This window comes from Acomys russatus, chromosome 4 (assembly GCF_903995435.1).
Source record: "Acomys russatus chromosome 4, mAcoRus1.1, whole genome shotgun sequence".
NCBI lineage: Eukaryota > Metazoa > Chordata > Mammalia > Rodentia > Muridae > Acomys > Acomys russatus.
Genome location: NC_067140.1, coordinates 41626993 through 41647884, shown reverse-complemented (window position 1 = coordinate 41647884; position 20892 = coordinate 41626993). Strand labels below are relative to the sequence as shown.

At 40.9% G+C, this 20892-nt stretch overlaps 1 protein-coding gene across 6 annotated transcripts in view; it reads left to right on the top strand.

The window, feature by feature from the left end:
- Window positions 1-20892, top strand: part of Hipk3 (homeodomain interacting protein kinase 3) — an 88415-nt gene that overhangs the window by 26588 nt on the left and 40935 nt on the right. For all 6 annotated transcript variants that reach the window (XM_051144267.1, XM_051144265.1, XM_051144271.1 and 3 more), the window contains exon 2: window positions 14773-15871. In XM_051144267.1, the coding sequence (XP_051000224.1) occupies window positions 14775-15871 (1097 nt within the window). In that variant the 5' untranslated portion in view covers window positions 14773-14774. The remainder of the gene's footprint in view (window positions 1-14772; window positions 15872-20892) is intronic.

Below are 20892 nucleotides of genomic sequence, written 5' to 3'. Positions count from 1 at the left end.
AAATAATTGAGTTAGTAATCTCTTTTGTGTGCTTTAGTTGCTTTATTTATTTATTTATTTTTGTAGCTGGCTCATAGACTTAGGCTATAAATGATGAAATGTTATTACAGCTGGCAAAATATTTTACATGTTTGGTAGTCTACAAAGATACTGAATTCCCCATTTGGTATCATCACTCATTTCTTCTGCTTTAAAAGTTACAGCTGGGGTTATGGTACTCTGAATCTTTAAAACCTGAATGTGGGAGACAGAGGCAGGTGGATCTCTGTAAGTTCAAGGCCAGTATGGACTACATAGTTTTAGGCCAGCCAGGTCTACATAGTGTGACCCTGTCTTCAAAGATAAAAATAAAAACCAAAACAAACACAAAAAACAACAACAAAAATTACTTACTTATTGTGGGTGGTAGTTGGAAGCAAATGTGCAATCAAGGCTCATATGTGGAGGTTAGAGGACAATTTTGTGGAGTCCTCTCATTTTACTTTTTTTTTTTTGAGTCCTGGGAATTGAACTCGGGTTGTTAAAACTTTAAATATGGACTGGAGAGATGGCTCAGAGGTTAAGAGCCACTGGTTGCTCCCTTGGAGAATCCTGGTTCAGCTCCCAGCACCCAAATGGCAGCTCATAACTGATCCCAGTTCTAGAAGATCTGACACCTTTCCACAGACATACATACAGGCAAAATGTGAATGTACATACAAATAATAAGTCTTTAAAAAAAAAACAGCAGAAAAACCTCTTTAGGTCTGAAACAAACAAACAAACAAACAAACAAGAAAACCCATCCAAACTCTTGTTTTTGGTGGCTGTATTAGTAAAATTTGTGTAGTTGTATTTAAAGTATTATCACGTCTCCTTTTTGTGAATCTATACCAAGAAGAGAGTATCAGCTTCATTAGACTTTTAACAAATGAGGAAAATAGTCCAATAAGTTATACATGCATAAAGTAGATTGTTAGTTACCCTGTTACTTGAAATAATGAGACTAAGGCTCAGGGAGCATTAGAAAAGGGATGGGAAGAGTCACTTGTGGAACACTCCTTCTGGCCATGGCATGGCTGTTGTTGTGTCCCCCACCCCCACCCAGACAGCATTCCTCTCTGCAGCCCTGGCTATACATCAAGCTGGCCTCTGCCTCTCAAGTGTTGGGACTAAAGGCACGCACCACCGACGTCTGGCCTGTATTCTTTTAAAATTAATTTTTTAATTAAGAATTATTATTCGTGTGTATGTATGTGTCTGCCACAAGTGTGTGTGGTCCAGAAGAGGGCGTCAGATCCCCTGATGCAATTAAGAGCTGTCTGAAGTAGGTGCTGGGAATTGTACTTTTAACTGCTGAGCCATCTCTCCAGCTCCATGGCTACTCTCAGCAGCTGCAATTGCTTTCACATGCTTTGTACAAGAGCGGGCCCGTCAGTGTCCTGTAGTGGGAAGGAAAGGGGTTCATGGGGCTCTACTGCTCCCTGAAGATATATATGCAGTTAATGTTTGATTGGGAGGGAGAGGCATGTTTGTTTATCAGTTGTGTGGCCACTGGTAAGATGGCTGTGTTCTGTACAAGCTCTCATGTGCTCCTAGAAACAAACCTAAAGAAAGTCAGTGGGTCACTACACACTAGACAGGAAAAGAAGTGGGGCAAGTTTGGGAAGAAGGGGATTAGTGGGAGTGAGGTCTGAATATGATCACAATGTTATGTACATATATGAAAATGTGACAGTGAGGCCCATTATTATGAATATGTCCCAATAAACAAAATGAAAGGTGTCCTGTAAAAAAACTAAATCGGTATGTCAGGTTTTACATGTATTTTGATGAAATAAATGCACGTTAAAACAACTAAGGATATAGGTTTCTTATTGTTCTATAATTTTATAGTAATTGAATAACTTAAAGAGTTGTGCTGCACTGACGTTTAGCCTCTCTAAAATATAAATGTTATGTGTCTTTTCAGACTTTATAGTAAAATTTTGTGTGCCTGTGCAGAGGCCAGAGGCTGATGTGCGGTGGTACGTTCTTCTGTCCTTAGTCTTTTTTGTTTTTGTTTTTCGAGACAGGGTTTCTCTGTGTAGCCTTGGCCATCCTGGACTCACTTTGTAGACCAGGCTGGCCTCGAACTCACAGCGATCCACCTGCCTCTGCCTCTTGAGTGCTGGGATTAAAGGCGTGCGCCACCACGCCCGGCTCTGTCTTAGTCTTGAGGTGGGGTTTCTTACTGAACATGAAACACACTGATTGGCTAAGTTTTGTGGCTAGCCACAACACCCTGGGATCCTCCTGTTTACCTCCCAGAATTGAGGACACACACGCCCCCGGGCCTGGCTTTTTCTTGTAGTTCTGAGGATCTAAACTTCAGTTTATGCTGTAGGCACTTAACCTACTGTCTCCTGACCATCCCCACAGCTCTGGTTCATTTATTGATTTTGAGATAGGGTTTCTTCTGTGTAGCCCTGAGTTGAACTCACAGAACCCCACATGCCTCTGTCACCAGGCATGGAGCCCTGATTGCCCCGGAACTCACTGTGTAGACCAGGTGCTGTAATAGGTATGCTCGTGTCAGGGCTAGGGCGGTGGCCCTCCTGGAGGCAGAAGTTGGTTCTCTGCAAGTTTAAAACCAGCTCTAGTAAAATATTTTTGAACTTGGCCTTAGTATCTGTTGTAGAAGTTTGATTCTAGGTCATGATACTGCCTTACTAGTGGTTTAACCTATTTTTTAGAGTTTTTATGAATAAATAACTTTTCTTTTCAATTAATTTTTAAATTTTAAAATTTTTTTTAAAGGCAGGATTGCACCCTAGCCCTGGTTGTCTTGGCACTTATAGTGTAGGCCAGGTTGGCCTCAACACTGTGGCCAGTACTTTTGTATTAGTCTCCTCAGTGCTGTTGCTGGAATTATGCAAAGACATTTACCATCCTGCCTGGCTTTTTTGTCTTACTATGTTTGTTGTTGGTATTATTTAGAAATCTCTTCACCCTCATACATTTGAGTAAGTTTTCATTTTAATTTATTTATATATGAAATATAGTAGACACATTTTAGTGTATGTGTATTTACTTATATATAAATATATAAAAATCTTAGCTCTTAGAACTTGGAGTCTTGGCTTTTGGCTAGACTGGCTCGCCAGCAAGCTCCAGGCTTACAGCTGTGCCCATTTTCACAAAGGCTGTGGTTACAGATAGGCGCTGTGTTGCTGGCTCTTACATGGGTTACAGATATGTACTGTGTTGCTGGCTCTTACATGGGTTACACCTATGTGCTGTGTTGCTGGTTCTTACATGGGTTACAGATATGTACTGTGTTGCTGGCTCTTACATGGGTTACAGCTATGTGCTGTGTTGCTGGCTCTTACATGGGTTACAGATATGTACTGTGTTGCTGGCTTTTACATGGGTTACAGATATGCGCTGTTGCTGGCTCTTACATGGGTTACAGATATGCGCTGTGTTGCTGGCTCTTACATGGGTTACAGATATGCGCTGTTGCTGGCTCTTACATGGGTTACAGATATGCGCTGTGTTGCTGGCTCTTACATGGGTGCTGGGGAATCTAAGCTCAGGTCTTCATGCTTCCTCAGCAAACATGAATTGAGCTGTTTACTCAGTTCCATAGCTTCTATTTTTATTTTTCTGAGACGAGGTCTCACTATGTAGCCCTGGCGGGCCTGTAGACTAGGCTAGTGTTGAACTCACAGAGCTCTGCCTGCTTCTGCCTCCTGAGTGCTGGAATTAAAGGCATGGGTCACCAAGCCTGGCTCATAGCTTCTAATTTTTGTATATGTATATTTTTGAGGGAGTATAAATCTAGGAATCCAGAAAGGGGCCCATGAGAGGGGTAAAGCTCTAAGGGAGAAGAGTGAGGTGGGAATAGAACACAAGTGGTCTGAAGAGGAGCGCAGGGTCTAAGTGGGCAGAGGAGGTGGTGAGAGAGAGGGTCAGACAAGTAATTATGAATGAATGTGCTGTAAAGAAACCTACTACTCTGCAAATTAATTTAGAAACAGCACAGTTTTGTAAGTGTTATTTGTTTTTTTATAAAGTTTGTAGTAATTCTTTTGGGACACAACTAGGAAGTAGGACAGCCATTCCATGTACTTGGCTTTGGGTTAAGGTCATAAATCAAACTTCCTTGGTTACTTATTTTAGAAACAGTCTATCGGTAGACATTATTGAAAACAATCTTTTGAACTGAAGCTTTATGAACTGATTTTTTTCCCCCTTGAGACAAGCTCTCACTATGTAGCTTTGTCTGTCCTGGATCTCACTGTGTAGACCAGGCTGGCTTCAAACTCACAAGAGAAATACCTGCCTCTGTCTACTGAGTGCTGGGTTTAAAGGTGTGTGGCACTATGCCCAGCTTTATGAACTGAATTTTTTTTAATTTTAATTTTAAGCTTGCTTCAAGAAAGTACTAGATAAACCGTATTCTCAGCCAATTAGTATTTCTACTTCTGATGTTTATCTTATATAGCTTAAGAGAAAACTAGGAAATTAACCTGTTCTAGGAAGACCAATCTCCGCATAGACTGATTTGGACTGATAGGGTGTTTTCTAGCACCTTTGAAATGTGCAGCAGGTCGTTTTCTGTTCCAAAAGTTGGAGTGTTTTGCTAAGTCAGATCAGGCTTGTTATTTAACATGGAGATTGTGTATAGTCAACACATTCTCTAGATGCCTTCTCTACAATACTGCTGGAAAACACCCAAGACTTCAGTATTTTCAAATACAGTGTTTTGCAGGCACCTCAGATAATGGGGTTCGTTTGTGAAGCTTTGTCTGTGTGGTTCAAATTCTGAGCAAATGTTTGTGTGAAGTGGTTCAGTGTAATTTATGGGATAAAATAGTAGTCAAAAGAACACATGGAATAGTGCAGGTATTTCAAGTTGTGACAGGTAATGATTGAAAGATGAAACCGTTCTGTTCACATCAACAGTTTATTTTCTAGTGTGTCTTGCCTTCTATTTCAAAGAAGACAAGTTTTGTCTTTTATAAACATGTACAGAGTAATGGAACAGTGATAAACTGACTAGGTGCTGCTTTGTCAGAAAATTCCAGGCCATGCAGTCCCATCCTCCAATTTCTGCTTCCAATGCCTGTACTTAAAGAGTACAGTCTCTTTAAGAGAGAGATGTCACATTACAGCTCTGCAATCCTGCCTGCTTGGGAGGCAGAGGCAGGAGGCCCACAAATTTAGGGCCTGCGTTTGCTATAGAGCAGCAGATTCAGGCCTGCTTGGATGAGACCCTGTTTCAAAGTAAAAAACAACATGCTAGGAAAACAGCTTATTGGGAGAGGCTTGCCTAGCAGGTTTGACACCTTGAATTCAGTTATTAGAACTGTGAAAAGAGAGGAAAGGAAAAAGGCCTTTTATATTGTAAAGCATTTATTGGATCACATAATGAAATTCTGCCTTTAGTTTACTGATTAATAAAGTAATATGCTAGTGAAAAGATCTAAAACTTAACCTAATGCTCTTAAAGTGATTCGTACTCACTACTTATGAATACTTACTTTACACACACACACACACACACACACACACACACACACACACACACTTCAAAATAGGCCAGCAAAATAGGCATGGTAGGTAGCCAGCACTCAGTAGGCTACCAGGTAGATTGTGAATTTGAGTAGACTGGGCTACACAGTGGAGACTATGTCAGAAAGCAGAGGCTGGCTAGTGATCCCACAGACTTGACTGACAATTTGGAATTTTATGTGCTTTTCAGTTCAGTCACAGTAAATGACCTGTACAGAAGAAATTGCTTAGTTACATGAATATTGCAGAATTCCTGTCTATTTCATCTAGAATCCTCAGGTAGTAACATCCATTTTTCCCCTTTAAAAGCAATTTAATTTTTTGTTTTTGGAGACAGGGTTTCTGTGTGTAGCCCTGGCTGTCCTGTACTCACTTTGTAGACCGGGCTGGCCTTGAACTCATAGAGATTCACTTGCCTCTGCTTCCTGAGTTCTGGGATTAAAGGCCTGTGCCATCATGCCCAGCTAATTTAAAAATATTTGCATGTGTTATGCATTTGTGTGTGTCAGAGTGTCTGTATGTGTACTGCATGTGTGCAGTGCCCATGGAGTCCCAGAGAGGGCACCAGATCTCCTGGCGCTGGAGTTACAGATGCATGTGAGCTGCCATGTGGGTACTGGAAACCAAACTTGGTTCTTCAGTAAGAGCAATAGACGCTCTTACCTGCTGAGCCATCTCTCCAGCTTCAGTACCATGTCATTTTGTATTAGGGACTTGAATATTTACTGAAATTGTCTCCTTAGTATTCTGTACCCAGCTCTTTTGGATCCTGAGGATGTTAGAACTTTGTTTCAGTTAAGTAGATGATACTTTATAATAAATGATGCATGATCTGCAACATCATCATCGACGATTTCGGTTCATTCTATTCTTTAGTATAACATGAATGTCTCCCATTTTTAACACTTGGTATTGGCATGCTTCCCCCCCCCCCCCCCTCTCTGAGATAGGGTTTTTCTGGGTAGCCCTGGCTGTCCTGGACTCACTTTGTAGACCAGTCTGGCCTCAAACTCAGAGAACCGCCTGCCTCTGTCTCCTGAGTGTTGGCATTAAAGGTGCGCGCCAGTGTGCCTGGCAATTTAACTCTTACAGATTTGTGTGCATGTGTGGTACACAAATATATGATAATTGTATTATGAGCCACAGTTGTTTCTCCCTAGCATTGGGTAACGAATCTAGGGCCTTGCACTTCCCAGGCAAACACTAAGCACTGAGCTCAGACCCTCAGCCCTAAGAGTCACATTTGTATTGCATACTACTTGGTATTATTTTATGAATAAACTACAATGCCCAGTCACCTGATTACTAGAGTATTTCAAAATTCATTGCGGCATGCAGCAGTGAAGAGAGCACTATTTAGCTTCCTGGGTTGCTTGTGAGCACCTGTGTAGGTGGGGGATGCTGCTGGAGCGCTAACTGCTGCACTGTGGAATGTGCTTGTGTTTGGCTTTGCTGTCCACAGTGGGTGACTTTTTACCAGCAGTTACAAATACTGTTGTTCTCTTCGGGTGCTCTTCTGCTGCTTTTTGGCAGTTTGATGTCTATAAAATAGCATTTGACTGTGAGTTTTATATTTTCATTATTAGGTTGGAAATTTTTTAAAAAGTCTTTTGGCTTGCATCTCTTTTTGTGACTTACCTATTGTGCGTCATTTGTCCATTTTTCTATTGAGTTTTGTCAGTCACAGTATGATTATATTTTTTGTCAATAATGTATATTGTAATGTCTTGTAAATATCTTTTGTTGATGGCTTATTTTATTCTAATATTATTGACTGAATAAAAGCTGTAATTTTAATAAAATTACACATATAAAATAAGGTAAATTTTAATAAAGTAAAAGACATGTTTCATTTTGGAGTTGGAGACAGGGTTTTTCATATAGCCTAGGCTAGCCTGGATGGCCTTAACTCTGTTTGCCTGCTTTTACCTGGATAGTTCCAGGCTTTATAAGCATGTACCACCACAACCAGCTGAATAAAGTCAAATGTGTCTGCTCACAGTGCATTCTTTTTCTCTTCATAGCACATGTTTTTTGTATATTTGATTTTTCTTTTTAAAGATTGATGATTAATTTGTTAAAAATGTAGCATGCACTTTAAGCTGAAAGGGATAAAAATGTAAATCTGTGTGGGCCCTTATGTGTACCCAAAGCAGTAAGACTTTAGTCTTTGGAGTGGAAAGGTGGAACTATATAAAATTTGTACTAGTCCTCTTGAAGGAAATTCTATGCTTTATTTTGAGAATAACTTGAACATGTGAGTGAGATGCAATGAAAGACAAATGCAGCGTTATAAAAGTCTCATGCCAAACACAGATGTTTATTCTAGGAGTACATTCGGGCAACCATTAACCAGACAGCTAGACTGTCTCTCCTCCCCTCATGAAGAACCTCCTCTTAAATGTGTTAAGCCATCCTGAGCTACATGGTGAGATTCTGTCTCAAAACCCAAACATGGAAGACAGCATCTGTGAGCCCTCGAAACCCAAAACCATACTAACCAAAATAACAAATCATGCTCTTTCTAACTCCCTAACTTCCCTGTAGTGTGTGTGTGTGTGTGTGTGTGTGTGTGTGTGTGTGTGTGTGTGTGTTTGTGTGTCTGTTTCTTTTAGATGGTGTGGGGTGAGGTGGATAACTATACTGAACTGAACTGAAATAGTTGGCTGGTTCGGTCTGTAGAGAACAGAAAGTAGGTACAGAACAGTGGAGCAAGTAGCTTTTTGTTTTAAAATTGAAGTGTCTCCTGTATCCCAGGCTGGTCTCAAACTTGCTGGGTAGCAGAGAATGGTCCTGAACTCTTCCATTTCCTGTTTCCTCTTCCCTAAGGGCTGATACCATGGGCATTTACCATCACATGATTAAAAAAGAATGCTACTTTAAGTATTTGAAAAATAGTATACAGAATTATAAATGAAAGCCAAAATAGCAAGTCTTCATTTTCTTCTTTAAAGTATCTGTTGATATCAGAAGCAACAGCAGTTTCTATAGGTTTTATGGTCATAAATGAAAGTTTAGGAGCTTAAAACTCCTATTTTTAAAATGCTAGAACCTTCTTGTTTCCTCGTTTTTTGAGATGGGTCTCATACAGACTTGGCTAGCTTGAATCTTGCTGTGAAGATGTTCTTGCCTCAAGTAATAATAGATCCACCTGCTTCTGCTTCCCAAGTGCTGAGATTAAAGGGGTTTGCCCGGCTTATAATACTCTTTGTAACATTTATTGGGTGTCTGTATGGTGGGGCATGCTTGTGGGGGTCAGGGGACACCTAGGTCTCTTCTTCCAAGTGAGTCTTGGGGATTGAACCTCTGTCATCAGGCTTGGTGGCTATTCCCTTCACCCACTGAGCCATCTTGCTGACTCTCAAATGATAAAGCTTTCAAAATACACGTGTAACTTTGATAACTAGGCCAAGCATTCTTGCTTCAGATAGGTGAGGTGGCAGTAGAATTAGACTAATATTACAACAGTTGATAACCACTGTAGGTGTAGATAAGACACTGGTTGTCTCTGAAACTGACTGGATTCACTAGACTCCTTCCTGCCAGAGTGATGGATGAAAGCTGAGACTCCCTCTCAGACAAGGGAGCTGAGCTGTAAAGAAGACCCTTGGGCCAGACCAGCTGCCTGGAAGAAGCAGGAGCCGCCTGAGTTGGCTGAAAATGGTTAGACTGGGGCACCTGCCTGCCGGCTGTGCAGTGTGCTCCAGGTTTCCAGGTCACCCAAATTGGCATGGGCTTCTGTAATGCAGCTGCCTTTGAGATATTTTTGTTCCTGTAAGCAGCCCTTCACCTATACCCCTGTAAGTTACCTGAGGAAAACTCATTGGACTTTGGTGGTATCCATTCTTTGGTCTGTTTTGAGTTCCCTGTCTGGGGTGAGTAGAGGTGTGGATAGCGTCTCCTTGGGAAAGGTCACACAACATACATTTACCTTATAAGCCCCTTGAATTACTTGCTTAATTTCCTGTTTCAGCTTTTCTCTTTTTTGTTTTAGTTTTAGTTTTTGTTTTCGAGACAGGGTTTCTCTGTAATTACTAGCCCTTACTGTCCTGGAACTCTCTTTGTAGATCAGGCTGGCCTAGAACTCACAATGAATGATCTGCCTGCCTCTGCCTGCCAAGGGCTGGGACTAAAGGTGTGCACTACCACGTCCGGCTACTTCTCTTCTCTTAAAGAGACAATAAGTTTATTTTTGAAAGTATCAGTGAACCCATATGTGCTTATTTTAATGTATTTGAAAGAGTTGGCAGGCGATTTCTTTCTTTTTTGTTTCTAAGACAGAGTCTTTCTATGTAGCTCTGGTTGTCCTGGAACTTGATATGTAGGCCAGGCTGGCCTTGAACTCACAAAGATCCTCCTGCCTCTACCTCCTGGACTATTAAGATTGAAGATTCAAGTCTTTCATCTCAGTGTTGTAGAGGGCAGAGGTAGGCTGCTCTCTGACGGTTCAAGCCTACTTGGTATACATAGCAAACAAACAACAACAACATAGCCCCCAAAAGTGAAGTGGAAGCAACTCTCGTGGCCAGCCATGGATGGATAAACTGTCATATACACACAGGAAATACCATTTAACCTTACAAAGGAAGAAAATCTGCTTACGTGTTAAACCTTGACATTATTCTAAGTCATAAAAAGGCAAATATGATTTGAAGTCAAATTCATAGAACAGAAAGTAAATGGTAGTTGCCAGAGGCATGCGATGAGAGGATAGGGAATTACTGTTTTAAGAGTCAATGGAAAAAGAGGGCTAGTGTTAGGAGGGAGGTGTAATCAATACAGCATTGGGAATGCACTTAATGCCACCAAATAGGAAACTTAAAAATGGCCAGAATGGTTACACACACACACACACACACACACACACACACACACACACCTTTTCAAGAGACAAGATATTTTTAAAAATGATGATTTGGACAAGTGGAAGGAAACTGAATGAGAAGACTTTAAGAAACTTGATTCAATTATATTTGTTTATTTAATTATCCCTGTTACATATAAGGCATAGACAAGTTTGACTGAAAATGTTTTAGAAATTTTATTAAGAAATTTAATATTTCTGTCTTGGTTCCTGTTTGGTTCAATTGACCCTGAGTTATAAGTAAGAAGAAGCCAGGGGAGCATGTCTTAGTAAGAGTCGACAACGGTCAGGTCTGTCTGTGGACAGTCATGTTGCTTATATTGCTGCTTGATTGTTCTACACAGTGGGGTTCAGATAGGGTTTCAAGTTTACTATAGCATTAGAAGGGTAGAGTCCATGCCTGTCCATTTTGGTCTGCTAACACAAATTTGTAATGAACATAGATTTATTGCTTATTCTTCTGTAGCCTGGAGAGTCCCAAGATAAGGGTACAGTAGATGCAGGCTTTGTGAAGGCTTGCTTTCTGCTCCAAAGACAGCATCTAGCTGTAACTTAATATGGTGGAGGGGCAGTCGAGCTCCTTGAGGTCCCGTGTGTGAAAGGGAGCCCTCATGGCCTAGTCAACCCAAATCCCATTATGCATTTTTGAGATAGCATCTTACTTTGTAGCACACACTGGCCTTGAACTCATGTGCTTCAGCTTCCCAGATTCTAAGATTATACTTGATGGGGAGGGTTTCAATGCCCACCCCCCCCCCCCAAACCCCCAAGACAGGGTTTCTCTGTGTACCCCTGGCTGTCCTGGAACTTGCTTTGTAGACCAGGCTGGCTTGGAACTCAGAGATCCACTTGACTCTGCCTTCCCCACCCCTATTGAGCTGTGGGGATTAAAGGCAGTGTGCCATCACACCTCAGTGTACAGAATTTGAGTCTGTAAACATTCAGAACAAAGCATCTGAGAGCTCGGTGTCCTTGTGTACACCCGGAGTTCTTCACTTGCGCCTCAGGCAGGATGGCTGTGGACTTTTTTGGCTAGCCGCAGCTACAAACAAAAAAGACTCTGGACTAAGTCTGAATAATAAAAGCTTAATGGATGCTTCATCAGTAGCCTTCACTACACTCCTAGGTAATGGTTTTAGGTGGCCCCCGCTGTCAATGAGGTAGTATTTCAAAACCTCATTCCTAAGTCTGCTGATAAGAACAAGTGGCAAAGACGTGGATAATATAGCTGCAGAGTGCAACATAGTTTATATTACAAGGAAAAATAATAAGGCATAGTGGTGTTTAGTAACTGTTGGGTATATAGGAGCTGGTGCTAATAAGGCAACAACTAAATAGGGAGTTCCATGTTAGTCATAGCTGCATAATGAGACCCTGCCTTGAAATGTGGTGAATTAGGGTGGCTTTGGAACCGCCCCTGGGTAAAGGTGTAGGAGAGATGCTGGGGACTGTTTTTAAGGAAGCAGATGAACTTCCTTAACGGTTTAAACCCTAGAGTTTCAGTTTTCAGTATTCTCTTACTCAGTAAAAATCAAGTCTTGATGTGTCTGTGACGTCTGTCTCTGACTTTATACTAGAGCAGTTTAGGAATCTGGTAGGTAGTGAGTGCACAAGAAACTTCAGGAAGTTTTTATCTCAGGTGTTGTGTATTTACTTCTTGATTTTTTTTTTTTTTTAAACATAGTTTTGAGATCTTTGGTCAATTAGTCCCTTTGAGCTTTGGTTTTCTTTCTTTCTTTCCATCTTTTTTTTTTTTTTAACTTGATTATTTTAGCTAGAGTTACAGACAGTTGTGAGCTGCCATGTGGGTGCTGGAAATTACCTGGGTCCTTTGGAAGAACAGCCAGTGCTCGTAACCCCTGAGCCATCTCTCCAGCCCCTCTTTTTGTATTTTTTTGAGACAGGGTTTCTCTGTAGCCTTGGCTGCCCTTGACTTGCTTTGTAACCAGGCTGGCCTCCAACTCAATGATCTGCCTGTCTCCGTGAATGCTGGGATTAAAGGCATGCGCCAGATGAGCTATGTTTCCTTGTTTTAATTTTTGAAAAATGATTTGTGTGTACTCTCATGGTGTGTGAGTGTGTGTGTGTGTGTGTGTGTGTGTGTGTTCTTAAGACCATTTTGTGGAGTTGGTTCTCTCCCTCTAGCCCATGTACGGTCTGGGGATTGAACTCAGGTTGCTAGCCGTGTTCAGCTAGCTGTACTTAACGTGATCTTAACAGCAAATTGGAAAGATATCAGCATCATTAAGCCAACTATTATAAAGCATGTAGTAAACACTTGTATGGTTATTCCTCCATTGGGTATAGCTCTTTCTAATTTTTTTAAACTTTGTTGTTTGTAATATTGTAGATATTGTATACTGTGATAATAATTCATTGTTTCTGAGATTAAATAAAACAGTTGATACTTGTGGTATGTTGAAATAGGAGACACAGTTAATACAGTACAGAGTTTAAAATTGGGTTGAATAAAGGTAATTTGTGTGTGTCAGTGTGGTGTATGTGTGTGTGAGTGTGCTCATGCATAGGTCGGAGGGGAATGTAAGTGCTGTGATGTATCACTCTTCTCCTTACTCCATGACATGGCCTCTCATTGAACCCTTGGGACTTGCACTTTCAGCTAGATTGGCCACAGCCAGTAAGTCCTAGCCATTCTATCTCTGAAGGCCCAGCTTTTTACATGAGTGTTTGGATTGAACTCAGGTTCTCATGCCTGCACCCAACGACTCATCTTTTTAGCTTACTAAAACTATTTTAGGTTAATAGAACCATCTAAAATTTATTAAACACCAACTTTATGTCCTAGACAGTGGGGTTCAGATCTTGTGTGGAAGACATATGTGCATACTGACAGTTTACAGTATAGTGAGCCTAAGGGAGAAGAACGGGGAGTTGTTCTGAATTTCTGAATGCCTAGTTCTTCTTGGAGGGTGTGTGGTGAATATGTGTGTCTCATGAGAACACGAACAAGAAAGTACTGCATTATTTCGGTCAGATATAAAGGAGTAGAAGCAAAGAAAGGTGTGACTAACGAGAACACGTGGGGCTTTTTGTGTGAGGAAAGAACATTGTCTATTCAAGTAATGGTTTTGACTTGTGTTGCACATTTTTGTATGATAGACTACATAGTTGGAGGTAAATTAAATAACTATGTAATTAATGTGTTGTGAGCTTTAGTACTGAGGGTGTGTGTACGTGCTTATGTGCATGTGTGCATGAGCGCGCGCGCGCGCGCGCGCGCGTGTGTGTGTGTATGTGTGTGTATGTGTGTGTGTGTATGGGTTAGCAGTTACTGGATTGTATATTATGTGAATTTTAAGTTCATGAAATAAGGTCATAGGGGAGAAAGTCAGCTGGGCCAATAATATGTTGAATCCCCTTTTATATCTCTGTTACACTGAGTCAGATACTATTTACAAAACCATTGTGCATTTGATAGCTGTGTAGATGGAATAAGAATAAAATCCATAGAAAGTCTTTTAATGTCTGGGAACTTAGGCAGCACGAAGGGAACTGGCTAGAAAGCCATTAAGTTGTCTTTGTAGTGTAATGAATGCCTTTTAAGATCAAAGGATATTATATTTGGCAAGTAGAATATAGGATTAGAGCTGCTCATGAAAAGGATGGCCCTTTTAAATTAATCCCTGTATGTATGTATATACTTAAAATATGCATAGTTGTTTCTTCCGATTATAAACTGTTGGCTGGTTCACCGTTTTGTGTGTGTGAGATGTAAGCATGTAAGAATTGCACACATAGAGTCCAGAGGACGATGTCAGGCATCTCTTACCATCTTCGGCTTTGTTCCTTTGAGGCGAAACAGGGAGCTCCCATTTTCCAGAGGGGCGGGAAACCCGCAAGCCCCAGCAATCCTCCTGTCTCAGTTCTCTGTACTGGAGTTACAGCCATGCATGGAGCCACACCCAGCATTTCCAAGAGCGCTGGGCTCTGAACTCTGGTCCCTGTGCTTGTGCAGCCAGTGCTCCTAACTGCTGAACCGCCTCTCCAGCAGCTGCTGCATAAATTATATTTTGGCAAGAGACTATTTTTGCCACACGTGTGCCACTTGTTTAGGGAGTTGTACTTTTCCTTTCACGGGGGAAAATGGTTGGTAAAGCTTCTACGGCATATCCTGGCCAGTAAGGCTGTTCAGTAAATGTTTCCACCAAATACCTGGAATACTGGAAAGCTAACGTGGAGATACAGAAGATCTTATCTCCTCGGGGAAAAATCTTAATGGAATTGTTGTTGTTGTTATTATTATTTTTTTTTACACATTATGAATATGACCCTAAAAGTTTTCTTCCTACAGTTTAAAGCTGAGGAAAAAATTCGGTGTTTTGGTTGACATTTCCTTTCTTCTTTTGCAGGTATGGCCTCACAAGTCTTGGTCTACCCACCATATGTTTATCAAACTCAGTCAAGTGCCTTTTGTAGTGTGAAGAAACTCAAAGTAGAGCCAAGCAGTTGTGTTTTCCAGGAAAGAAGCTATCCACAGACCTATGTGAATGGTAGAAACTTTGGGAATTCTCATCCTCCCACGAAGGGTAGTGCTTTTCAGACAAAGATACCATTTACCAAGCCTCGAGGACACAGCTTTTCATTGCAGGCAGGTGCCGTCGTTGTCAAAGACACTGCGGGTGCTACAAAGGTCATAGCAGCTCAGGCGCCGCGAGCTGGAGTGGAGGTACCTCGGGCTGTGGTGTGGCGAAACAGCTTGTATTTCCTAGAAGGTCCTCAGCGATGTGGATTGAAGCGCAAGAGTGAGGCGTTGGATAATCACAGCGGCGCGATGCAGATTGTCGATGAGCTGTCCATACTTCCTGCAATGTTGCAAACCAACATGGGAAATCCAGTGACAGTTGTGACAACGACCACAGGATCAAAACAGAACTGTACCAGTGGAGAAGGCGATTACCAGTTAGTGCAGCATGAAGTCTTATGCTCTCTGAAAAACACATATGAAGTCCTTGATTTTCTTGGTCGTGGCACTTTCGGCCAGGTTGTTAAATGCTGGAAGAGAGGGACAAATGAAATTGTAGCCATCAAGATTTTGAAGAATCACCCTTCGTACGCGCGCCAAGGGCAGATAGAAGTGAGCATCCTAGCGAGGCTCAGTACTGAGGACGCTGATGAGTATAACTTCGTGAGAGCCTATGAGTGCTTCCAGCACCGCAGCCACACCTGCCTAGTCTTTGAGATGCTGGAGCAGAACCTGTACGACTTCCTGAAACAGAATAAATTCAGTCCCCTGCCCCTGAAGGTGATCAGGCCCGTTCTTCAGCAAGTGGCCACTGCACTGAAGAAGTTAAAAAGTCTTGGTTTAATTCATGCTGACCTCAAACCAGAGAATATCATGTTGGTGGATCCTGTTCGACAGCCATACAGGGTTAAAGTGATAGACTTTGGGTCTGCCAGTCACGTATCAAAGACTGTTTGCTCAACGTATCTGCAGTCTCGGTACTACAGGTAGGCAGCAAGTACTTTTTGGCTATTTTAACACATGCTGAGTTTCTGCCAAGTGAAATTTGGTAACTTTTATGTGATGAGAGAGACCGCCACTTCAGTTAAATAAGGAAATCAATAAGATCTATTTAGGTTTGAGGCTTTAAAAAGACATGAAAAATCAAGGCATAAAATTGCTTTAAGGACAATAGAAATGTCCACTAGCTGCACGCTAAAGATAATAAAGTTTTGGGTTTTCAAGACAGAGTTTCTCTGTGCAGCTCTGGCTGTCCTGGAACTTGTGCTGTAGACCAGGCTGGTCTCTGCTCCCAAGTGCTGGGATTAAAGGTGTGCACCACCACCTCACGGTGATATCTGGTTATTTTTATTATTAATAGAAGATAGGAAAGAACGATGCACAAAAAATATGAAAAATACAAGGTGTTGTTGAAAGTAGTTTCTGTGTATTTCTTGGAGCATTCTGGTGCTTGGGAGAGGTAATTTTTAATTTTTGAAGTTTTGTCGTTTACATTTATTTATTTCTGTGTGCATGTGCACACATGTGCATACGTGTATGTGTTCATGCCATGGTGCACATGGCATGGTGCACATGTGGAAGTCTGAGGGCAACTTGGGGGAGTCAGGTCTCTTCCCTCTACCACGTGAGTCCCTGGAATTGAACCCAGGTTGTCAGGCTTGGAAACAAATGCTTTTACCTACTGAGCCATCTTACCAGTTCTGAAGAAGTAATTTAATAATCTGAAATAACAACAGTTAGAAAAATTTGGAGTTTAGACAATTATTCTGATTAATGACTAAGATTCACATGTGTTTACATTGCTGTAATGAAATTTTCTTTCTTTCTTTTTTGCTGTTGGTTTTTTGAGACAGAGTTTCTCTGTGTAGTCCTGGCTGACCTGGACTCACTTTGTAGACCAGGCAGGCCTTGAACTCAAAAAGATCTGCCTGCCTCTGCCTCCCAGAGTTCTGGCATTAAAGGCGTGCACCACTGCACTGGCTTGCAATAAAATTTTCTATGTATATGCTATGAGTAATGTTATCTTAGTGATGGTGCTATGTGTGAGAAAATAGAAGACAGAAATAATTTCTGTACAGCTACTGACAGGTCTACAATGTCAAGATTTAGTGTGATGCTAGCTTGAAGTATTGTAGTTTCAGAGGCTAGCTAATGCTTAGTAAGGTTCAAAATAGCAGACATTCCTTTGTGAGTGTGGAATCTCATTGAATTCATAGTTTGAATGTCCAATTCATAAGTTGGGAATAGGCTGTTGACAATTGGGCATGAATGCTGAGATGTCTAGAGTGCTGTGCTCTCCAGCATGGTGGGGAAACAGGAGCAGAACTGGCAGCAGGCGTGGTTATTCACAAGTCACTAAATAGATGGAAATGCAGTGCGTGGTCAGAGGTGCTACACCACCAGGGTTATCCACTTGGACTCAACAAGAAGGTAGTTGTTTTTGTGCGTCACATTTGCCTTTGTACTACTTCTGATTTTCCTGATTTTTTTTTTCTTTTTAGAAACATGCTATGCACATACTTTACACAAATAAGGAGAAATAAGTTAGTCAGCTTCTGAAAACCAACTCTGTATTTCTTGTTACTCATAAGTTATCAGAAGGAATCCCATGTTCATGTAATTTAGTTATAATTAAGTTTATTGACATAAGTATTAGGAATTAGGAATGTAGTTTGATTTATCCTTAGTATATTTTAGATTGTATTGTTTTTAGTTTTAGAGTGCTTGATACTATTTTTAAAGCTGTTTAGATGTGGGATTTGGAGGTACACATCTTTAATCCATATTGGAGAGGCAGAAGTAGGTCTCTCTGAGTTAGAGGCCAGAGGCCAGTCAGGATTACACAGTGAGACCTTGTCTCAAAACACACACACACACACACACACACACACACACACACACACACACACACACACCAAGCCCCCCCATGCAAGAACCAAAAAGGCAATAAAAACACTTATCAAATAGCTGAGGGTTGATTTGCAGTTGCAGTAGTGTAGCAGATCTTAATTTTATATAATTAGATTGACTTGGTCCTCTGTCCTTCTCGCTACTCTTTCTTTTTTTCTTGTTCTAGTTTATCGACATGTAAGATTCAATTTTAGCTAATTTTCCCCCCTGAAAAAAAGGTTTTTGAAATCTTACTCAAATGCATGAGAAGATTAGTGCTTCTCCCTACTCCATCCCTTATGTGTCACAAGCTGTGGGGCTCAGAGCTGTATAGCCAGCTAGCATGCTAGAGACTGCTGCAGCTTTGAGCCCCGTATTTAGTTCACTTGTTAGTAATGACTTTTATATGTGGGTCCTGCGTTGTTCCCACGTCACATTCTGTCCTTCGTGATACCCAGCTTCCCTTTCATGACTGAGGTGTTTGCATGAGAGAACAGCAACAGAAACATTTATACCTGGGAAATTCTGTTGCTTTACTGTATGTTCCAAAAGAGCAAAGTGAGTCCTTTAAAAAGCAACCTAAAATGCTGAATGTTTTGTGAGAATGAAAGAAAATTCTGAATAATTGCTAAGTATAACTTCTATTCTGCTTATTTATAAATTCAAGTAAATATTTACCTGACTTTCAGAAGCTCTACAGAGCTAACATTAGTCACAGGTTGTGTGCTTAGAGCTAAAAAAAAAAAAAAAAAAAAAAAAAAAAGAAGAAGAAGAAGAAGCAGCAGCAGCAGCTTGTATTCAATAAATAAAAGCTTATGCTTATGTTTTGGATGATTCTGCCTTGATGAAATACTGAAAACGGACTTGATGGCAGTTAGCTTTAGAGATAGGATAGTCAGTACTAAGACTGGTCAGTAGAAATGCAGTGTGGTTCTTACTTAGGGACCATCCTATGTCTGGTATTTTTTTTGCGTGAAAATGGCAGTTAGTTATTACTTTGTTTTAAAATTTGTACATCATTTTTGGAACTCTGATGTTTCTGTCTTAGCTTATGACAGGCTACTTAGAAGTTGTATTATACTGGATTTTCACTCTTTTCAAAAGAGACTGTGTGGTTAAATGGCAGTATAAAAAGTATTTTAAGATAGGGACAGTATAGGTAGGTATATCCTAGTTTTTAAGGTAAGGTTTGTTTTTAGACACGGATTCATGTGTTACCCCTTTGGACTGTGCAGCACAAATGTAGTAGGGATGTCTTAAAATAGACGGGGTAGCGGCCAGGGATCGTTGACTGCTATAGATGGTGAGGCTGTCTAGCTCCTGCAGTGATGGAAGCCAGGAGTACATGCTAAGGGCAGTGATTCGCTCAAGGTCAGCATGTTCTAAATTCAGCTGCCTGAGTGTGGTTTCTGTCAAGAACACGTAGGGCTTTCGAATGTGGAAAGGTTTAGCAGCAGAAGGCGCTGTTTTTATGAGGTGTGGTGGCAATATTCAGGTCATGCCGTTCCTTTTTCTTTTTTCTTTTTTTTAAATATAGAATTTTAGCCTGTGGGTCTCAAGCTATTTCAGAGTGGAGACAGGAAAGTGGGCTATAAAATAACCTGCTTATCAGGATGTGTGTGTGTGTGTGTGTGTATACACTTTTACTTTTTTTTTCCTATATTACTTCTTGGTGTTAATTGCCATTGAAGTAAAGCATGCTTTGTAGGGATGAGGGTGTAAGTCAGTGAGACCACTCACTTCATTGTGGTTCTGTCCCCAGTGTGAGGTGGGGCAGGAGGCTTATTGTTATTCCTGTGATGGTACAGGACAGAAAGATGGAGCGTCGAACAACTAGGCATCAGTTCTTTAGGGTCTACTAAAGACGGCTCATTTCTTTTTGGACTCAGAAATACCAAAGAGAAAGTCCCTGTAACAAAATTTAGGCATATAGAAGGCCCATAATGATTGATACTTTATATTGGGTCACTTTATTTATTTGTTGATTTTTTTTTTTTTTTTTGAGTGGGGTCTTATTTTGTAGGCCTGAGGGCACTCTGTCTGGCCTTATAAATGTGCGGCTGTCCTACCTCTGCCTCCTGAGTGCTGGGTGTGCACCACCAAGCCCAGCTAGGATAGTTTAGAATAGACTACTATGCTTCTGTACCATTTCAGTTTTGTTTTCAAAGCACTTTTAACTATTCCACTTTGTTTCTCACCTCTTGCTCTCTCTTTGGAGGGTTGGGGAGTAGGATAAAGTCTTAACATGCATAAGCCTAGGATGACCTGGGGCTTACTCTATAGCCCAGGCTGGCCTTGAGCTTAATTCATTTAAAGTGTACAATTCTATGGCTTTGATTATAGTTGTAGTTCTAAATTGATAAATCAGTTTTAGAATGCTTATGTACTATCCAAAGAATACACTCCCTTAGCCATTCACTATTCGCCAACCTTCTGTCCCCTTGCCCCATTCAACCTCCAACCAAGGTCCATCCATGTTGTAGCATGTATCAGAAGCAAGTATCAGCAGTTCATTTCTTTATATTGAGTTTTAGATATACAATGTTGTATATTTGTAATCATGACTGGTTGGAGATCTAAAACAATATTGCCAGTGAAAAGAATAGAAATTGTAACATGGTCAGCGCTTAGAGCCTGTAAAGTGGAGGTGCAGGAGGTGCATTGTGCTGGGTACATTGTCTAGCATGGAATTAGCCCAGCCTGACTTGCAATGTGATGGAGCAGCTGTATGAGAAAAGTGGGGGAACCTAATAGAAAGGTCATTTTGTTCTTTTATACTTTTTAAAAACTTTTTATTTTTTAGTTGTAATAATTTTAAACATATAAAATGGTAACATTTTGCCTCTTTAGTTTTCCCACACATATTTTTTTTTGTGTGTGTGTGTGTACACTCTCTCTCTCTCTCTCTCTCTCTTTCAGATACAGAATTCCTTTACCTCTAAATAGTTCAGTGTATATTTCCTAGATACAAGTGTTGTTAAAATGAATAAAAATCCCAGTTGTTTGGTTTTACTAATAAAGACTCAGTAGCCAGATGCTGGGGTGAAAACCTGCTAGCTCAGAGAGTTAGAGAAAGCACCCAGCTAGCCGATCTTCTTCCTTCCTTCCTTCCTTCTCT